General features: G+C 36.0%; 1 protein-coding gene across 1 annotated transcript; it reads right to left on the reverse strand.

Moving 5' to 3' along the window:
* Positions 1–530: 530 nt before the first annotated feature.
* On the reverse strand, positions 531–16,535 carry LOC117125522 (neutral and basic amino acid transport protein rBAT-like). The gene is made up of 11 exons (XM_033272033.1): positions 16,293–16,535; positions 12,110–12,340; positions 11,643–11,822; positions 10,839–10,990; positions 9,771–9,896; positions 5,615–5,752; positions 4,920–5,038; positions 4,370–4,577; positions 3,250–3,450; positions 1,662–1,832; positions 531–1,251 (listed from the first exon to the last, which is right to left on the reverse strand). The coding sequence occupies exons 1-11, from the start codon at positions 16,438–16,440 to the stop codon at positions 904–906; spliced, it is 2,022 nt and encodes a 673-aa protein (XP_033127924.1). The 5' UTR covers positions 16,441–16,535; the 3' UTR covers positions 531–903.
* Positions 16,536–18,433: the final 1,898 nt, after the last annotated feature.

Genomic DNA, 18,433 nt, shown 5'->3' on the forward strand with positions numbered 1-18,433 from the left:
ACGGCACCGATACACAAGGTGCTATGCGTGATGAACGGTGAAGTGGTCTTAGATGTATTCATTTCTTTTAGAGAATGCCGGATTTTTATTTGACTATAACTTATCATTATCGTTCCCCCTTTCCCTGCAGACAATCATAAATGTTCCAACCGAAATACAACAATATAAACAAAAAATCAATTAAATGTGGTAACACCGTTAAGCATTATTATAATCATATAATCATCATCATCATCATCGTTATTATAGTTCATGTTATCAGCATCTAAGGCCTATTATTTTATCTTCGTTTTTCTTATCATATCATTGGTTGGTAATCCCTGTTTCTCATTCGCAATGCCATTTTCATGAAATTGATATATACCGGTAAGTGTTGTAATGTAGGCTATGTATACTACTGAGGACGGTGCAGTATAGATACTATTATAATTTGTAAAAAAAACTGTGCTCAGGTCTTGTTAATTTTTTTAATGTCGTTAGCAGTCTTTGATTTTGATTTTGTTTTTTAAATAATACAATATTATCAGAAAATGCACAAAATTATATTATTTATTCCGATTTGCAAATATAGTTAGTTTGGTTGATATAATATTAAAAAGGATATTTGTCTGTTGGTCAAAATGGTGACTCATGTGTGTCTACTCTATCTTAGGTGCCGTTCACACTGTAATTTAACAAATTAAGGTATGACACGATGACGTTCACATCCGAAAGTCCTCTTAGGCCTATGTGTGGCACCTCTGAAACGTTGTAAATATAGGTTAATCTATCAACGTACAATTATTGGCATAATTCAAAATAGTTGATTACCATCTGTATTTCCTGTACCTAACTAGTCATTATAGGATATTTAATAGCATAATTACACCTAAAAAAAAGGTAATTATCTAGCCGCACAAAGAATTAAATCTTGATGACCAGGCCTTCAGCAGCGTACAATTTAATTTTGTTCAACTCAACAACTTCGTCGTTTCGGTCCATATGGGTGCTGACGGCAACCTGGCCCTGAATCGGGATGCTTTCGTCAAGTTCGTGAAGATCAGTAACGGTCGGAAGCTGACTGAAATTCACGATAGTGAGGTAACTGCCACTGTCGTCGTCTGGTTCCCGGATGTATGCAACCACGTCCACGGTGCTGTGAAGTATCGAAAAATCCCGGAAATTGTCGCTCTGAAATGCTCGGTTATCAGATCGCAGTTTGGTAAGGGCTTTAAACATGCTTAACATGGAACCATCTAATTTTTCTTCATTCTGTGTAGATGCAAAGAAAAAAACAATAAATTGAAGTTGACCCACAGCTTATAAATAGGAGTTTTGAGCAGTACTTATTACGTTTTATTTCTAATTAAGTTTTAATTGCATTTTATATTTAGTACGATACCGTAGTGTTACTTTTATTGTGATTTACAAGTATATATGTAGGCCTAACATGTTTTAATGTGTATCTTTATATTTAAATTTTTGATTTCTGTTGAGTAAAGTTTACCGTGGATAAAGAATAAAGTTATTAGGGTATTATTATTACCTATAAGTCTGTAATTCAGTGAAAAAATGGTTAGTGTTTGACGTTGATAAATCATTGATATATTATTTGAACCATTCTGTGTTTTTTTTACCAACTTTTAGAGGTTTTTTGACCGAAATTTAATATTTTCACCAACCTTTACATTTACTGTGTTATAGTTATCGCCAACAGGAATCCAAGGAGGGACAACCGGTGAAGGTGTTGCGCCGCCGCCAGTAGGAGTAGCATAAGTGAAGCCCGCATAAGGACTTGAATCCCATTGCATCGGCGACAACTCATATTCCCTTGTTTTCATTCTCCAGTTGTCCTGCATTATAAAAAAAGACATTATAAAACGGACTGATAAAAGAGAAAAAAACTACATTCGAGCCTATTAAAGCAATATTAATGGAAATGTTTGAAACATATCTTCGTCTCCAAATCTAACTTTTATTACTTTGTGAATTACGTATTGGACTTAAAGAACACGCCATCAGCAATTGTTCCAAATGAAGGGAAATCAAATGTATACGGATGAATTAAAATACCAAAGGTTGATTTCAAGGCCAAATATGGTGAACAAGTGACCAAATATAGTGAACGAGTGACCAACTACTGGGCATGGAGAAAATAATTCGGTATATATAATATACATATATTTATACATATTATAAATAAATAAATAAGGAGAATAACCCGTAACTTGCAGCGTCACTGTGCTGAATTGCGTATGGGCGTGGTCCGTGACTACCTAGCAGCCGTAAATAGGCGCTTCGTGGTAGATGTTCACATCATTCCACAGGGGCTGAAATGAACCATAACATCGGGGTACCCCTACTCTTACAAAAGTTGCAATGGGTTCTTTAAAGTGCACTCGAGCCAGATGTATACACTGGACCTCCATTTGAAGTCCTTATCAAGGAAGACTGGGTTCTACCAACCGAACCATGGGCGAGGAGCGGCTGGAACCAGCACCGATGTTAAGGCTGTAGCTATTTTTAAAAATTATAAAAATAATGTGAAAAAAAGGAAAAGTTAAAATTAATTTTAGATCCGAGAGTGCCATTTCGGGCCGTCTAGATGCGCCAAAATCATAAATTTTCTTTCCTCAGCCACAACCATGGTGGGGATGAGGTGGCTAGACCCTCTATTTGTGGAAGGCCCTTCCTAGGTCCCCTCTATTTCGAATTCCTGGATCCGCCATTGAATTCTGTCATCGTGCTTATATTACTCTAATCACGAATATTGTTAAATTTTCATATTTGAGCTCGTTAAATTTAGTTTGGAATGGCCAATAGCGAATATATCATTGTCTTGTAAAAATTATTGTCACTAACACAACGTAGAAACAACAATCGCATTGGAAACTGAATTCATAAAAGGGATGGCGTTAGAATGTTAAAGGAATAACCCCAGGTATGCTTATATTGTGTTGAAACATGCGGCGAATCAGCTGAGATCTAAGGTTTGTGGTTCACCATGTACTGATTTCGAGATTTGTCTCGGTGTTGGACAAGACACTATATTTGTGTTTTGTTGTCTCTTAGCCCAGGGGTATAAGTGGGTACCTGATAGCCATAGGCTGATTACAGATGCTCCGTTATAAAGCACGCCTCCAGAGAACTAAGAATGCGTTTTGTAGGTATTTAATATGGCGTAATAATGTGAAGTACTTGATTGACAAGATACGTTCTAGGCCTGGCCACGACTGGCACTATTATTAGTAATAGCAACGATTATCTTACTGGATCATCGATGGCCCTAATGTCTTGGTAGTTATATGTTGACTCTAACTCGATATCCTCCATTCCGATTTCGTCTCCATAGTAACATATAGGTGTACCGGGTAGAGTTAGTAACATCATGTTAAATGGACGCGAGTAGTAATTCCCATTGACCGTGGAACCAAAACGACTTGCCATGCGCCGTGTTTCATAATTTCCAATCTAATAAGAATAAAGAATTGTTGGTACGTAAACAATGACAAGATTAAAAAAGGAATAGGCCTACGCCTAGACAGACACAATTTTCCCAAATTGTTTGTGAGTAAATTCATTCATTAATTTTGAGTGAGTGAAGAGTGAATTTGCATGTATGCTCCAAGTGAAATAAAATGTAAAAACAATGAAAAAACGATAGTGTACAATTATTGAAGGTTGACTTGCGGAACACACATTTATTAAAATATAGTTTGATTTTGCTATATTTTAATAAATTTGTGTTCTGCAAGTCAACCTTCAATGTTTGTACATCGTTTTTATTTTCATTGTTTTTATTATACATGTATATATATATAAATATATATATATATATATATATATAAATATATATATATATATAATATAATATAGGCCTAATAAAAATAAAGCCGACATCTAAAATACAAATATTAAATTGCACAATTGAATTGGCCAATATGAGTTCATGGTCCAAAGCCGTGAATGAATCGTACTATTCTATCTTCGGTGATTTGGAACTTTTGTTTTAAATTTTTGTTTACACCTTCAAACCATGATGTTGCACAATAACACACATTGAATTATGGCAGTACATAACAATTGTTTGATATGTTTGTTCACACAAACTGCCTGACGATAGAAATACCTTATGTAGCATTTGCTTTTCTGATAAAGCTCTTAGCAATACAATTTCCAAAGACAAAATGATCATGTTAGATACCTAAATATCTGACAGACTTACAACATTTAATGTAAGGCCTCTGAGGTAAGTTTGAAGAAGTGTATACTTAACAAAAGCGAAAAAAGTGGTCAATATTTATTTATTATTACTTTTTAATTTAAAACATAGAAATAAGGGTGTTAGATTTACAACTTGATGGCTGAGCACCAATCAAAAGATTCGTACCTGAAAGTTCGGCCATTTACCACTCGGCAAGTCATCAATGTATTCTTTTATCGTATCAGCTATATGCAGGCCGGTAACCATAGTGCCCAGTTCACCAGTGAGGCGGGCTAGGTTGAAGTTCTGCGGGATATCGGCTTTGTTGTTACTGGTAGTACCATAGTACTGCTCAAGATAGGTCATGTTGCTATCAGAATCCGTCATTAACACCCTGAGTAAACAACGGTAATGATAAGCAGTAATAGTAATAAACAGTAATAATAATAATAATAATAATAATAATAATAATAATAATAATAATAATAATAAGAATAATAATAATAACAATAATAATAATAATAAACAGTAATAATAATAATAATAATTAATAATAATAAACAGTAATATAATGATAATAACATAATAGGCCATATTATATCATATCATAATATATACCATACATATAGAAAATGTATATTAAAAAATATAAGTAATATATATATATATTTAAATATATGTAATATAATATGCTATGTGTTAACAATTATGTAGTGACAGGCATTTATCAACTTACCTGTATCCACCTGCAGTAGAATACTGATCAAAGATACCGCTTCTCCAATCTTCCAATAATTCTTGAGTTAAACTGTTTTCTGACGTATACCAATGCTTCAAACTGTCATATTGCTCGGTCTGAAAATATGTACTAACTTAGTATTTGCTTATTTGTGCCATCAATGATTATAGGGGTATGCCTATTGTTTATTATATTATCATATTAATGAATGAATAGCTAAATGAATGAATGAATGAATGAATGAATAGCTAAGTGGATGAATAAATGGATTAATGAGTAAACAATCGAATGGATGAATGAAATTAACGAATGTGGCAGTAATGTAAATTTTATGAAAAAATGAATGAACCAATGAATGTATGAATGAATGAACGAACGAAGGAACGAATGGATGAATGAGCAAATAAATGAATTATTTAAAAATTGTATGAATGAATGAATGAACGAACGGACGGACGGAGGAATTAATGAATGAACGAATAATTAATTATTTAATGAATGTATGAATAAATGACTGAATGACTAAATGACTGAATGGATGGATGAATATATGGATGAAAGCAACAAAAAGAAAGAAATGATAAAAAATGATTGCATGATCAACTAATCGATCAATCAATTATTCAATCCCTTAATCAATCAGTCACACATAATCCAAATGTAGCCATCGTAAATTCCAGTAACTAACTTACAGTGCCATTGTAGATACTCTCATCAAAGCTGGGGTTAGGGGGCTCGTTCTGATCAAGTTTTGAGGTTTCATATAGAAACTGAATACCGTGCATGTTCATACCATGGACTCCATTTTCCAACCAAAACTCCAAAATATTCTATATAAAAAAAAACACAACAAAATGATAAAAATAGACAATCTCGAGCGTCTTCTTACGTTCTTAAAATGTAAACACTCTGAGTAACACATCGTGTCATTGGCTACGTTGAATCACGTGCCTTCACTTCATTAAATCGATCTACTACTGCGTGAAGAAATATATAGAACTATAATAACTTGAAGAATATTCCTACAATCGCGGGTTCATTCAGTGATTTCAAACGAAGAGGTCAAATGTTGAAATTGAAATTAAAAGCAGACCAGCTGACAATTATGAAGTATTTCCATAACTGCGAGAAAAAAACCCCTGGTTTTTGTGTTGAATATCATGATAAATTCAGAATGTATTTCTTTTTCTCAGAACAAATATTGGACAACATCCGACTTTGGAAACACGTTTTCAGTAATAATTTCCTCTTTAATCAGAGGCATTTCTGTGATTACTTCCAGCAGGTGACGTAATCGCAATTCGTTTTTCAAGTAGGCCTACCTTCTTCCCTCATGCAGCCATTAAAATATATTATCAAGCTCTGAAGCTATACAGTTTTGATTAAATAATTTAATCAATTAATTGTCTGTGTTTGACTAATGATTGTTGTGATGACCGTTTATTAGCAATCTTTCTCAGCCTCTGTTTGACTAAAAAAATGTCGATAACAAAAGTTTGAATTTTCGTATATTAGAAAATGAACACAGTACAGGTATTACTCGATTTAAATATTGAAGCCAGGTTCCGGAGGAAAAACAAATGTTGATATATTTTACAACAGAATTTCCTAAGACACAAAAAAACACATTTGACGAAAAATTATAGGGAGCGGTTAATGAGGTAAAGGTTGTTGAATATTAAAAACTGGGGGAAGCAGCGTAACCACCCCTTTTTCCACCTTCTTAGTTCTTAAAACAATCATTTGTACAATTATATCAATTTTTCCTTCGGAACCTTACTTTAAATTCTTTGATTCAATTCTTTTTTATCTTTATCGTACTGCTGCAAGAGCTATGATGGGCTTGCTAAAAAAGATATAAAATAATTATCAGCTACAAGTTAAAGACACATAGAAACAATTATAGTTTTTGCTGATGCACACACGTTTTAGAACGAAAATCCTTTTATTGATTACTTTATCAGTCGTAACAACGGTGGTATTAAGTGTTCTAATTTTCAATTAAAAACTTCTAATTTTCAATTGAAAACTAAATTTAAAAAGCACTTCAGATATTGAATTTTATTGTTCAGGTTCCACACAGACAGTACAGCACTGTATACTATTTGTATTGTTAATTAATTAGGATGTAAGTAACTCAAATCGACTAGTAACTCCACCTGACGTCATAAGTCAATGACCTTAGCCCACAGAAGACCAGTCTGCTTTAAGTAAGTAGAGTAGAAATTATTCAATTTTAACTAAGACTACCTGAATGACTAAGACCATTCGTAACAGTAATTGCAAGGAAAAAATATTTATCTAACATGTTGCACAATAGACCTTTCAGAAGAGCCATGGAAACTTAGCTGAACAATCAGGAAGAGTTATACAATAGAAAGGATAATATTCAAAAACGCGTTTGTTAATAATGTCATTAATAAGGTAGATATTTAGGTTAATAACGTAATTTTGAAGTTGAACTTAAGACACTCTGCTATTGCAGTCATATTGCAAGTCAAAATGAGAAGTGAAGTTTTCATTACAATAAAAATAATAATAATAATAACAATAATAATAATAATAATAATAATAATAATAATAATAATAAATAATAATAATAATAATAATAATATGTAGGCTTACATATAGCGCTATTACAACAATTCTCAGAGTGCTCTTTCACTTATTACCCCAGTCATTGGAACAAAGTCTACGGGTAAAATTCGATATAGTTTGCTGCATGAAATATATCAGCGAATTCTTGCACTCTAACCACCTCAGGTACTCATTTATACTCTTGGGGGTGGGGTGGAGAGAAGCAATGCTTATGCAGATAAAAAGCACAAGCGAAATGCACAGCAAGGTACAGAAGCCCCGACTTGGAGGTCCGGGGAAACCAAACCGTTCCCGCTGCGCTAAACCACTTCTACAATAGTTTTAGGAGTAGCCTTATCACAGGATTTAAACACGGGAGACTGTGGTTTAAAAGCAAGTGTACTAAGCACGTTTCATAAACTGGCTACAATATTTCCACTGCATCCCTACAATGCAACGGCTTTCTGATTCATCCCCCCGACAGATTGGAAAAAGTTAAGCCAAGTCTTTCATGGAAGAACCGAAACCCACTGACCAACCATCGCTGAATTCATTAGACCATTAAGGCCAACTCAGACAGCGTCGGCCGACGCAGCCCGACCCGATTTATCGTCGGGGACAGTCTTAAGCCCGTAATTGGTGGCATTTCTGATTGGCTAAATGCCACCAAAGTTAATGTTCTACTTTGAAAATGGGCGCCAACAAAATTGGATGAAGCCTAGGATAATACCAATCCGGCCACCAACGGCCTAGAGATCAGACTAAACTAACAGGTGTCCGCAACATCTGTTGAAATGCGGATGGTAAAACCAGGTGGTCACCTCCACGTTTTTATTTCATAGATCCACCTGCGAGGAAATGTTTAAACCCAATCAAGTAATTCAGGTCACAGAGTTAACAGGGTCACGCAAAACTTAACAATAACATTCACAAAGCGTTTCGGACGTGCGAAATTGAGTCATGCATAGCTTTTCTAGATCGTGTAATTAACTCAATTGGCTGCTGCACTCACTGAACCTTAGGACATCGAATGCTAACCCGCGCGCTTCCATCATTATCACCTTCAGCGCGTGATGCAAAAGAACAGCCTGATTCCGCCAAGAATCACATTCTACACATCACGACGACTAATCGAGACGCATATAAAGCGTAACCAGTTGTAGGTAAATTGTAGTGACCTGGCCTAGTAACACAACAAACACGCTGTTTATTGAACAATTAGGCTATATGAAGCACTTAATGTTCTGCCGGGATCATCTTCATTTAGAATTGAATTGTTTTAATCATCACTTCAAATAGAAATGCATATATCTAAAAAAAAACGTTGGCCGGAAATACGACATAATGTGACAAGTTTATGACTTGATGGTAGAGGGCGCCGTGATGCTATAGAGAAAAGTGTGTGTACAGTAATTCAATTAACCAAATTAACTTAAAAGGCTATATAAAGCTCCTTCAGACTTTCCAGACCACGTGGGTCCCTGCCAGGACTTCACTATTTAAAGCATCACTTAGCTTCCTCTACACACCCGACCACTGGCAACTGTGAGTCGGTGATGCCACCATGATTTTTTGGTTGAGGCGGCGCCAGGATTTCCCCGATGAGGGGTCCGAGCTCCCCGACAAGGGGGTCCACTAAACCTACCACCCCCCTTCCCTTTTATCGGGGAAATAATGAAATTTTGTGTTAATCATGGGATTCTTTATTTGAAAAGGATGTTGGTGGTACTAGTCAACCTGTCGGGGGTAGGCCTACTAACCCCCTGTCGGAGGTACCAGCCCCTGTCGGGGAAGAGCTGCCGCACCAATGCAACCCATACGATCGCAATAGTATACAACACCTCTCACAAACGGTAGCACTGCTCGCACTAAACAATTTTTAATCCCTAAAATTTTGACAGCTTAGTAAGACATGCTTCAGCTTCAAATTGTACTTTCGGCGCTCGAAATTTGATTTTTCCCCGACGACTTTGCGAAAATTCCCCAACAGGGGGTCCAAGCAGGCTCCAAAGGTCCCCAACGGGGGAATCCTTTTTCCCCTGGATCACCCCCTTTAGCGCCGCCCCTAGGTTGAATAAAAAAAGAAATGCCAATAAACGAAGCTTATAAATGTAATTGCTAGCTAACAAAATCATAACCCGAGCATGGAAACAAAATTTATTACACCAACTCGTGAAGTTTCACATTGATTTTTTTTTTTTTTTTGCATTATTGAAATGGAGAGAGAGAGAGAGAAATAACAAAATTAATTATAGGCCTATGAATATTTACCTCCATTTTCTGCCTGACGCCTTTATTCCTCCAGTTAAGGTCGGGCTGGCATGAGGACATCTGATGAAGATAGCTCTTACTGTTTGAGTCCGACTTTGTCCAGGCTGGTCCTCCGTGCGTACTCAACTACATACGTAACACATATTCATATTAATATTTTCTATGATTATAAACAATTAACTTAGTAAAAGTTAATTTGCTTATCATTTAGTCAAATACATTCAATCACAGATGTCTTTATGAACTTCTTAATAAGATATAACTAATAATATGTTGATATCAATAATAATTAAGAAGTTATTTTACATTTGTTTTATTTGCTTCAAGTCAATGAGATATGATGGAAAACGTTTAAAAAAGAATTTGTGAGAGTAAAATAAAATCATATACCCGTGTAAAAATCATAGTTATCATCAACAACCAGAAGCCTACATTGTTGTTTTGAAAAAAAACCCTCGCTTATTCAGAAATATCAAAACAAACAATAAAACTTGTGATTCGTTAAGCCGCAACCCATTTAGAACTAAGGAGATAATCCGACACAAGCAAAATCACATTTTGTCGTGGTGACACTTTTAAATCTAGTCTTCAAAATATCAGTCTGGGCCACGTTAAATAGATGAAGACATGCAATTAACTGGAAAGATATGGATGATTATCCTAAATGTTGTTTGATGTAACGCCAATATGTGTCACGATCATGATGTTATTCCATGATGCCGGCGAATATATAATAGGGTTGGGCGCCCTCTTCAGTTTAATAAAGTTTAGCGAAGGCAGTTATTTCAACGTCACGGAATTCTCATAAACTGACGTCATAAGTTATTACGCACTAATATTCATCCATATACAGGGACAATGTAAACATACTGAATGTGTTGTAAGAGAGAAATCTTAATGTAAGATTTATGTTGAGCTTTAATAAAAAAAAACCGGGGCACGTTGAATTGCATGAAAGACATATGCCTACATGCATAAATCATAAAACTAACTTCACAATAAAGCCCTATAAAAGAAGCGAAAATAGGCCTTCTATAAACTACTTTAAAAAAAAAAAAACCCGCTTACCCAGTTATTGGGTGGTGTTGACTTATCGGACCAGACGTAATAGTTGACGTATTCGTTACTGGTTCCGTCGGTTGAATCAAGTTTACTTCCGTTGAACCACATGTGTTTATCACTCGATTGGTTTGGCACGAAATCCAAAATAACAGAAATTCCTTTAAAAAAACCAAAATATCAAATAATAAAAGAGGCTTATACTGTTTCTGTTAAAATAAGAAAATCCTCTTTAACTCAAAAATTAAATTAGAATGGTAAATTTTTCTGTAAACCATACGAGGATCAATGAATTCCCTGCTCTGACAATGAGACACATTGGCTCTGTCCATGATTATCAATTGTATGCCCATATATAGTCATGGTGTGCCTATATATGGTCATGATATGAGGTCATCATGACCATATTTAGGCATTTCATATGGTTTTTTTTTTGTCAAATAAAGTTTTGATAGTGAATACAGGACTTAGGTACCCCAGTGATTTGTTATATGGTTTTATATTGTATTTCTACCTTAATACTAACTATACATTTATTATAATATTTAATATTTCTAAATTATTTAATATTAGCCACTGATGTTTGTATATACCTGAATAAAATGTTTAAATGGGTACAGGGGGAGGGAGTCTTCGAGGTGACTTCATATTCAAGCGATAAATAGGCCTACACTCTGGTAAGCAGTATGTCTTTATGTAGGCCTATACATGTTATTACAACTCTCTTTTAAAGGCTACCGTATAGGATGAGTGTTGTATGGGCCCAAAATGAATTATGACGTAGCTTCATGAGAAAAACGATGAATATTCTACCTTTTTCGCGAAGTGTGTCAATCATTTTTTCAAAATCATCCATCGTTCCCAGCTTTGGATCTATGGCTTTATAATCTATGACGTCATATCCAAATGCTTTCCCGCCTGATGAAAATATCGAAGTAAGCCAGACGGCACCGATACCAAGAGACTCCAAGTAATCCGCGCGGTCAGTGATGCCTAAGACCAAAGGGAAAAATACATAATTAAGTGTAAATCTAGAAACTGAGACATTACTCTATCATTGACTGATGAGATAATATGACACCGCCATGCCCATATACGGGAAAAACGGCACAAATATATCATATAAATACTTTACTTTCAAAATCATTTATCTCTGACTTATATCTTTTGTTTAATTTAACTGATGGGGACATCCATAAAAATTTTAATTATAAAGTATTAAAAAATTATATATAGGGTCTGTATATATATATACATTATTATATTTTTTTCTGTAATACCTTGCAGGTCACCAAAACCATCAGAGTTTGAATCCTGAAACGAGAGCGGGAAAATCTGATAGATGACAGACGTCTGCCACCACGGAAGACACTTGGGAGTGACGACGATGATTGTAATGGCGGCAGCCAGAATACAGCACCAGCAAATAAAGAGGATGATGAGTAGAATCCATCGGGCCATTCGCCAATTGTGCGATTGCGAATACTTGAGTAACTCCTCCTTGGTCAACGCTAGAATGTAAGATAATAATTATCAAAAAAAGTATCAACCTTAATTATCAAGTGAAGTTCGTTAGCTTACATCGCTTGACGGGTAATTTGGTTGGTTGAATCCATATTGAATATTATTTCATTATCATCATCGCCATCATCATCATTATCATTGTAACCGTCACCATTATTATCATCCTCCTTAATATCATCGTTGCCATCATCATCATCATTAACGTTGTAACCGTCAACATTATCACCATTATCCGTCATCATTATCATCACATCCGCCATCGTCATCTTCATCGCCTTGAGTTCCCACAATCATCATGTTGATTATCACGGAACTGTAGTGGCAGCCCTTCATCATCATCATTACCATTCTCACTAACAGAATCACTACCACATAGCCACCACATTGCTATGACACTCTCTATCCATACAATTGATGTAAGACAAGAAAATCATAAGTATAATGACGAACACCTGAAAAAAGAGGAGCAATTATGTTTCCAACAATATAGAAAGAAATTTGTAATCAGAGCAGAGGTGCTGCTAGATTAAATTGAAGCAATGTAGGAGTGCGTTATTATAGTGTCCTCCCTACGGAGCATGTTAGTCGCGCATTAATATGAAGCCCTCCCTCCTACGGAGCATGCTATTAGCTCTGCCGTTGCGGCAGCATTATAAAACATCGTTATGGTTCAACCAATAGACATTCACTGTCCCAGTAACTATAGTAACCTTCTTTGGTTTACCATGTTAGATCTTTTTAGCGGGCTGGAATCTTAGGTGCTGAAATTTTAACAATTTAGGGGTTTCAAAGGCTTATTTAATCCATTTTAGTCTACTAATATGTAGAAAATACGGTACATATAATTTTTTTTCTCCCCGACGAATTGTGCTTTTTCTCCCCGACGGGGGCTCTGCCCCCCCCCCCCAGGCCTCCCGCTGGTGCCACCCCTGCTCTCCTTATCAGCCTCTGCAACCAAATTTCGCTAGTATCTTTGCTACAACCGGGTGATAATGGTATAAGGTACCAGAAGAAGATACAATGGACAACTGCGCATCAACACGTGCTATTAATTCAAAGGACTAGAAATTGCAAATTGCAAGTGAAGTGCTGCGAAGTACAGCTGCATATAAATGTTCTTCGAACAAAATTATTTATGCGAGTCAAGTGAAAATAATGAATATAACAAATAATATGAGACGCGACCCATTGTCTATATTAGAACACTACTTATTGGGTAACTAAGTCGTAATTTTTCATTTTTGTCAAAAAGTGTCTATAGTGGTGAATTATGGTTTAGGTTTTTTTAAATAAAGTAAAATTTCTATGTATGTGGAAAATGTGTTAATTACCAAAGGTTACAATTTTTATTTTGAAGACTGCATGGTCTAGGAAGTGTGCATTTTTTTATGGGGCAAGTTTCCAAGGGCGGGTTTTCTAGGGGCATTGACTGCCAAAGAGTGTTGCCAAAGTGCGAGCCAGCGTGTTATTTGTTCACAAGTGCGAGACATCGCAAGTGTGAGCCAGCGAGCCATGACGTGACGACAATAGATAGGAGACGTTGTGCGAGGTATCGGCTGAGATTTGTGGAGTACGGTACAATTCAAAAAAAAACTATAGGTCTAATAATGAATTATTGTGATGTTAAATAGACAATGTTAGCTATCAAGGAGCGACGTTGTTTTTCATTGGGACCTTCGTCCCTTAGGCCTATAACATCCTAGCTAGTCTAGGCCCGGCTAGCGCGACATGCGGACGTTGGTACGAGTAGGTTAGTCTACAAACGTCGCCTAAAGTAATTGATTTTACCCGGCAGAGCGAAAGAAGGAAACTCCACTTTTCAGTAGTCTTAGGCGCCTGTTTTTTGACAAACAATGACCTTTCAGAGGTCAAATTGCTGTCAAGAATATGAATTGGCTGCTTCGCAGCAATAAAAGGATGTTTACTTTGCTTGTGACAATGCACGTAACAATTAAGCATTAAATTTTTGCTTGCACTGAAGCAGATCTGAAATATAATCATAATGTATGTCAAATGTTTGTAAATGATATTTTGAGGTTTTTCAGACTTGTCTTGGTGAAGAGGTATTTCTCTATTGTATCTGCACCCATGAGAAATAAAATGTTTCAGGTAGGCCTACTACCACTCTTCAAGCAAACCCTGTATTGCTGAGATTTGTTTATGTCGTCGTCAATCAGTAAATGTTTTTCGACTTAATACATCATGTTCAGATCTGTTCACTTCAATATGAAGATCGTTAATGGACGATTTATTGCTTAATTGGAGAACGTCATTAGACATTCTACTATTTTTGTTAGTATTTGCTCTGCCCATTTGAAAGGGTACAGCGTGCACATTTAAGTCTTCGGGAACAATTCAAACAATGTAAACCTCTGTTCAGCTTGAGTCAATAAGGGTGGCGCCTTATCCATTTGGACTATTGTACCTTGTATCATGACCCCATTCTGAACCATGTCAACCCAAAAGTCAAATATTGATAACAGAGGCAACGTTTGAGTTCGATCAAAAGCATTTTGTGTTCGAAAGTGACCTGACATTGTGACAAGTAACTTAAAACGTTTGACATGAAGAGAAAAGAATTGCATTAACTTAATTATAGTCCATTGTAAATTAATAATCCAACATTGTAAAAATCTGAGACTCAAACTTTTGTAGCCGGGAGAGGTGACCAACAGAATCCCTTGATCCTCACCGAAACCCAAAAACTGAATTAAATGTCCGCAAGGGATGCATACTTTGTTATATCTCATTTTAGATATATCGAAATCTGAGACAAGTCGTAATTAAGGAGTCATACTCATTTTCTGGAAGCATCTAACATAGGTCCATTGTCATGAGGGCCTAAGTTAACAAAAACTTAATTTGCGTTGCTAATTTTGTCAATTCGTAAAGTGAATGCCATCACGACGGAATGGCAGACCGTATCGGTTACACATTAAACGTTTGTATTTTTAAAAACAATCAACATTTCAGAGACAGTGTCTTTGCAAGTGTCTTTGAAAAGAAAATGAAAAAAGGAGAAACAATCATGTCATAAATATAGAGAAAGAAACTCGCAGACGTAAGCAGGGGGGGGGGGGGTGTGCATTTTCAGGGCTTGGAACCAACAATCATAGGAACGTTCCCCCGCCGTAGGAGCGCGGCATACCGGTGTGAACAGATTGGCTGGTGGAAGATCTCGGTGGTACACCTCGGTGGTACTAAACATGTACAAAATGCTTCGCACAGCAGCAATGCTTCGCACAGCAACAATGAATATTCAATGAATATTGTGTGTGTGTATTTGTGTGAACGTAAAGAATTCGTTTATCATTATAGTCGGTCCATAGTACGACTCGTGGCCTCCTATACTCTAGTTAATAATTAATTATTGCAAGTCAGATTTATGACATAATCATAATAGGCCTATACACTGTAAAAACAGCGTGGAGGATTTAAACACAAAGCTCCACTTGATTAAAATTTAATATATTCAATTGTGCATTAGAAAATACCTGTCTCTTATACACATCTAGATGTGTATAAGAGACAGGTATAGTATAGAAAACAGGGGACTGGAGCGGGGTGAGGCCATACTTTAGTTGAGCTTCTCGTGACCAGCTCAGATACGTCAACAAATAGGCTAAATACAGATGCTTCTCATCCCCGTTCTCGTTCTAGTTTTAGAAAGCCCTACTTTTAACATGTTTGCTTTTATATATTGCTTTTTAATTACGTGTTATAATCATATGATCAGTATTTTGTAGGTCTATACTAGGCCTATACAGTATATGTTTTGTATTTTAACATTGCAATGAATTGTTTGTCGCCTAGTATTTCCAATTTGGACAATAAATGATATCTTGAATCTTAAACCTGCTTGTCTCTGTCCCCATGTAAAGCGCAATTCGACGTGGTGCGCGTAACAGATCATTTTAATGATGATATGCTATAACTTACCACCAGAGCTTGGTTTGTCAACTTCGCTAATAGCCATATGGAATTGAACATCTTTTTCATCTCTGACGGGCTCTTTTGTTCCCTTACTTGGTTCTCCAAGATCGATGTCCTGGTACTCTTTCCCGTCGACAAAACCGGCGTTGTCCATCGTTTAGATGAGTTAATTGCAAATGTCTGGTAGCAGACACGGCCTAGTAGTACACTGTCCAACAATGATTACACTGTCACACACACTCGGAATGATTCTAGGCAAGTATGGTATTTCAACCGTGGCAAAACAAATAATAAGGTGGACCAATGCAAGTTAACTGTTTGGTCGAAGTCCAATAGAATACTCCTCGTAATATCTGTTGATATGGTTTAGTGACAGTACTTTTTTTTTGCATATTTTGTGGATTCTATTAGAAGTTTAAGTTCTGTAAATGCAGGGGTAGCGACATCATGGGGCGTGGTCGGGCGTCGCTCAAAATCATTCGGAAGTGGTTTAGAAGGCGAAACCTCAAAAACTATGACAATTTAGCGATTTCAAAGGCTTACTTAATCGATTTTAGAGTTTACTAGGGCGTATGTAAACAATTTATTTCTTTTTCTCCCTGATAAATTTTGTTTTTCTCCCTGATGGAGAGTTCGCCGCTCTCCCGTCGGGGAAGCTCCACGCATTGTCCAGGAATGAAAAAAAAAATACCGTCATGGGTTGAAGGATTGGATTTCTACAATGTAAAACACATTATCAATGAGTCTGACCCACGAATGTCCGATAACTTATTTCCATTTTGTCATTATGGTGATAAACTGGGCAGCCCACCGGGAGACAATCCCCCTGCTCTTAAAGAGTCTGCGTCCATCGTGCACATAGGCCATATAGCACACGAGAGCGGGGATGTGGTCTCAGATATAAACGCATGATGACTCTGTCCCTCTATTGTTTATTCCTCTGGTACGGATTGAATTACGCCTTCAAAAATATAGTCTGCGCAGATGCATCTGCGAACGTTGTGGTGTCAGCCAAATTTTGCGTGTGCTTGCATTGAGTTTTATTTACTACGCTTTTTTCAAATTGATCAAACTTATGTCTTTAACTAGTAGGAGTCTGATATTCGATATCACATCGTCGTCATGTCAACTGAACATTCGCAAATTAATGTGAATACGATGGGAGCGTAATGTGCTGCAGAAATGGAGGTTGGGGGCCGAGTTTAGTCCTGATGACAACGTCCAAGACTGAGTAAGTATAAGACAGTCAAATATTTCTATTTTTATGAATTAATAAAAAAATAATTTTAACGACAGCAGTTAAATTAATGAAGATTTTTAATATTTGATATACAGTAGGCCTATTCAGCAATTGAAGAGGTAGCACAGTTCTAATTTTATTGGCTCAAAAACAAAACTCAGCAGGGAAAGGAGAGGTTGTGTCTCGGTTTTGCCTACTATACACCTTGTATTATAAAAAAAAAAAAAAACTTATTATTTGCTTAAGGCTCACTGTTCGTATTTTTTGCCAATTTCAGGCTAAATTTGTTATTATTTTGGTTTATTTTTTAAAACCTCATTTGACCCCAGGGTCTCAATTTTTTCTGTTCTTATTTAGTTCTTAATTGTTAAGCAAATTCAGCCTCAAAGTTCATATAAAATGTGTTCTTATTTGAAAAAGTGTACTGGTAACAGTGTGTTCGTGTATAATGTAGGCCTATACTGCAGCCGAAATTGCATCTGATTGTGGTGGGCAGATTTCTGAAAGTGTATATACAATCCTTTATAGGGTGAGACCTGTTTAAAAAAAAAATATTGATGCGAATCATGCATATGCATAATATAACCACGTAACAATAGCAAATAATCACACACATTATGCAAACATGAGTAGTACAGAAAATAAATTAGGCGAGGAAATAAAAAAGGCTAAAATTAATATCTATGGAAGTCTTTCGTAGATCGTAAGAAGGCGATATGATATATATAAGAAACCATTTTATGACGGCAGAACTAATGAATTGAGAATGATGAATGAATAAAATAAAAGGATCGATATTCACCACATTGTTAAAAAAAAAACAAAAACAAAAAAAAAACAAAACAAAAATGCCTATAAACTAGGCCAATGCTACTTTATCCATTAAGTTAACCCATAATCTTCAGGC

Source organism: Anneissia japonica, unplaced genomic scaffold (genome assembly GCF_011630105.1).
Source record: "Anneissia japonica isolate Jap-2015-1 unplaced genomic scaffold, ASM1163010v1 scaffold7731_len1735946_cov199, whole genome shotgun sequence".
Lineage (NCBI taxonomy): Eukaryota > Metazoa > Echinodermata > Crinoidea > Comatulida > Comatulidae > Anneissia > Anneissia japonica.

What these genes read in the sequence shown, in the direction of transcription:
- LOC117125522 (XM_033272033.1), bottom strand. Translation starts at nt 16,440, where the DNA reads ATGGACAACGCCGGTTTTGTCGACGGGAAAGAGTACCAGGACATCGAT. An exon ending in AGAGTATCTACAATGGCACT is followed by an intron (nt 5,039 to 5,614) that starts GTAAGTTAGTTA and finishes ACATATTTTCAG; the next exon opens with ACCGAGCAATATGACAGTTT. An exon ending in ATAACACAGTAAATGTAAAG is followed by an intron (nt 1,252 to 1,661) that starts GTTGGTGAAAAT and finishes GCATCTACACAG; the next exon opens with AATGAAGAAAAATTAGATGG.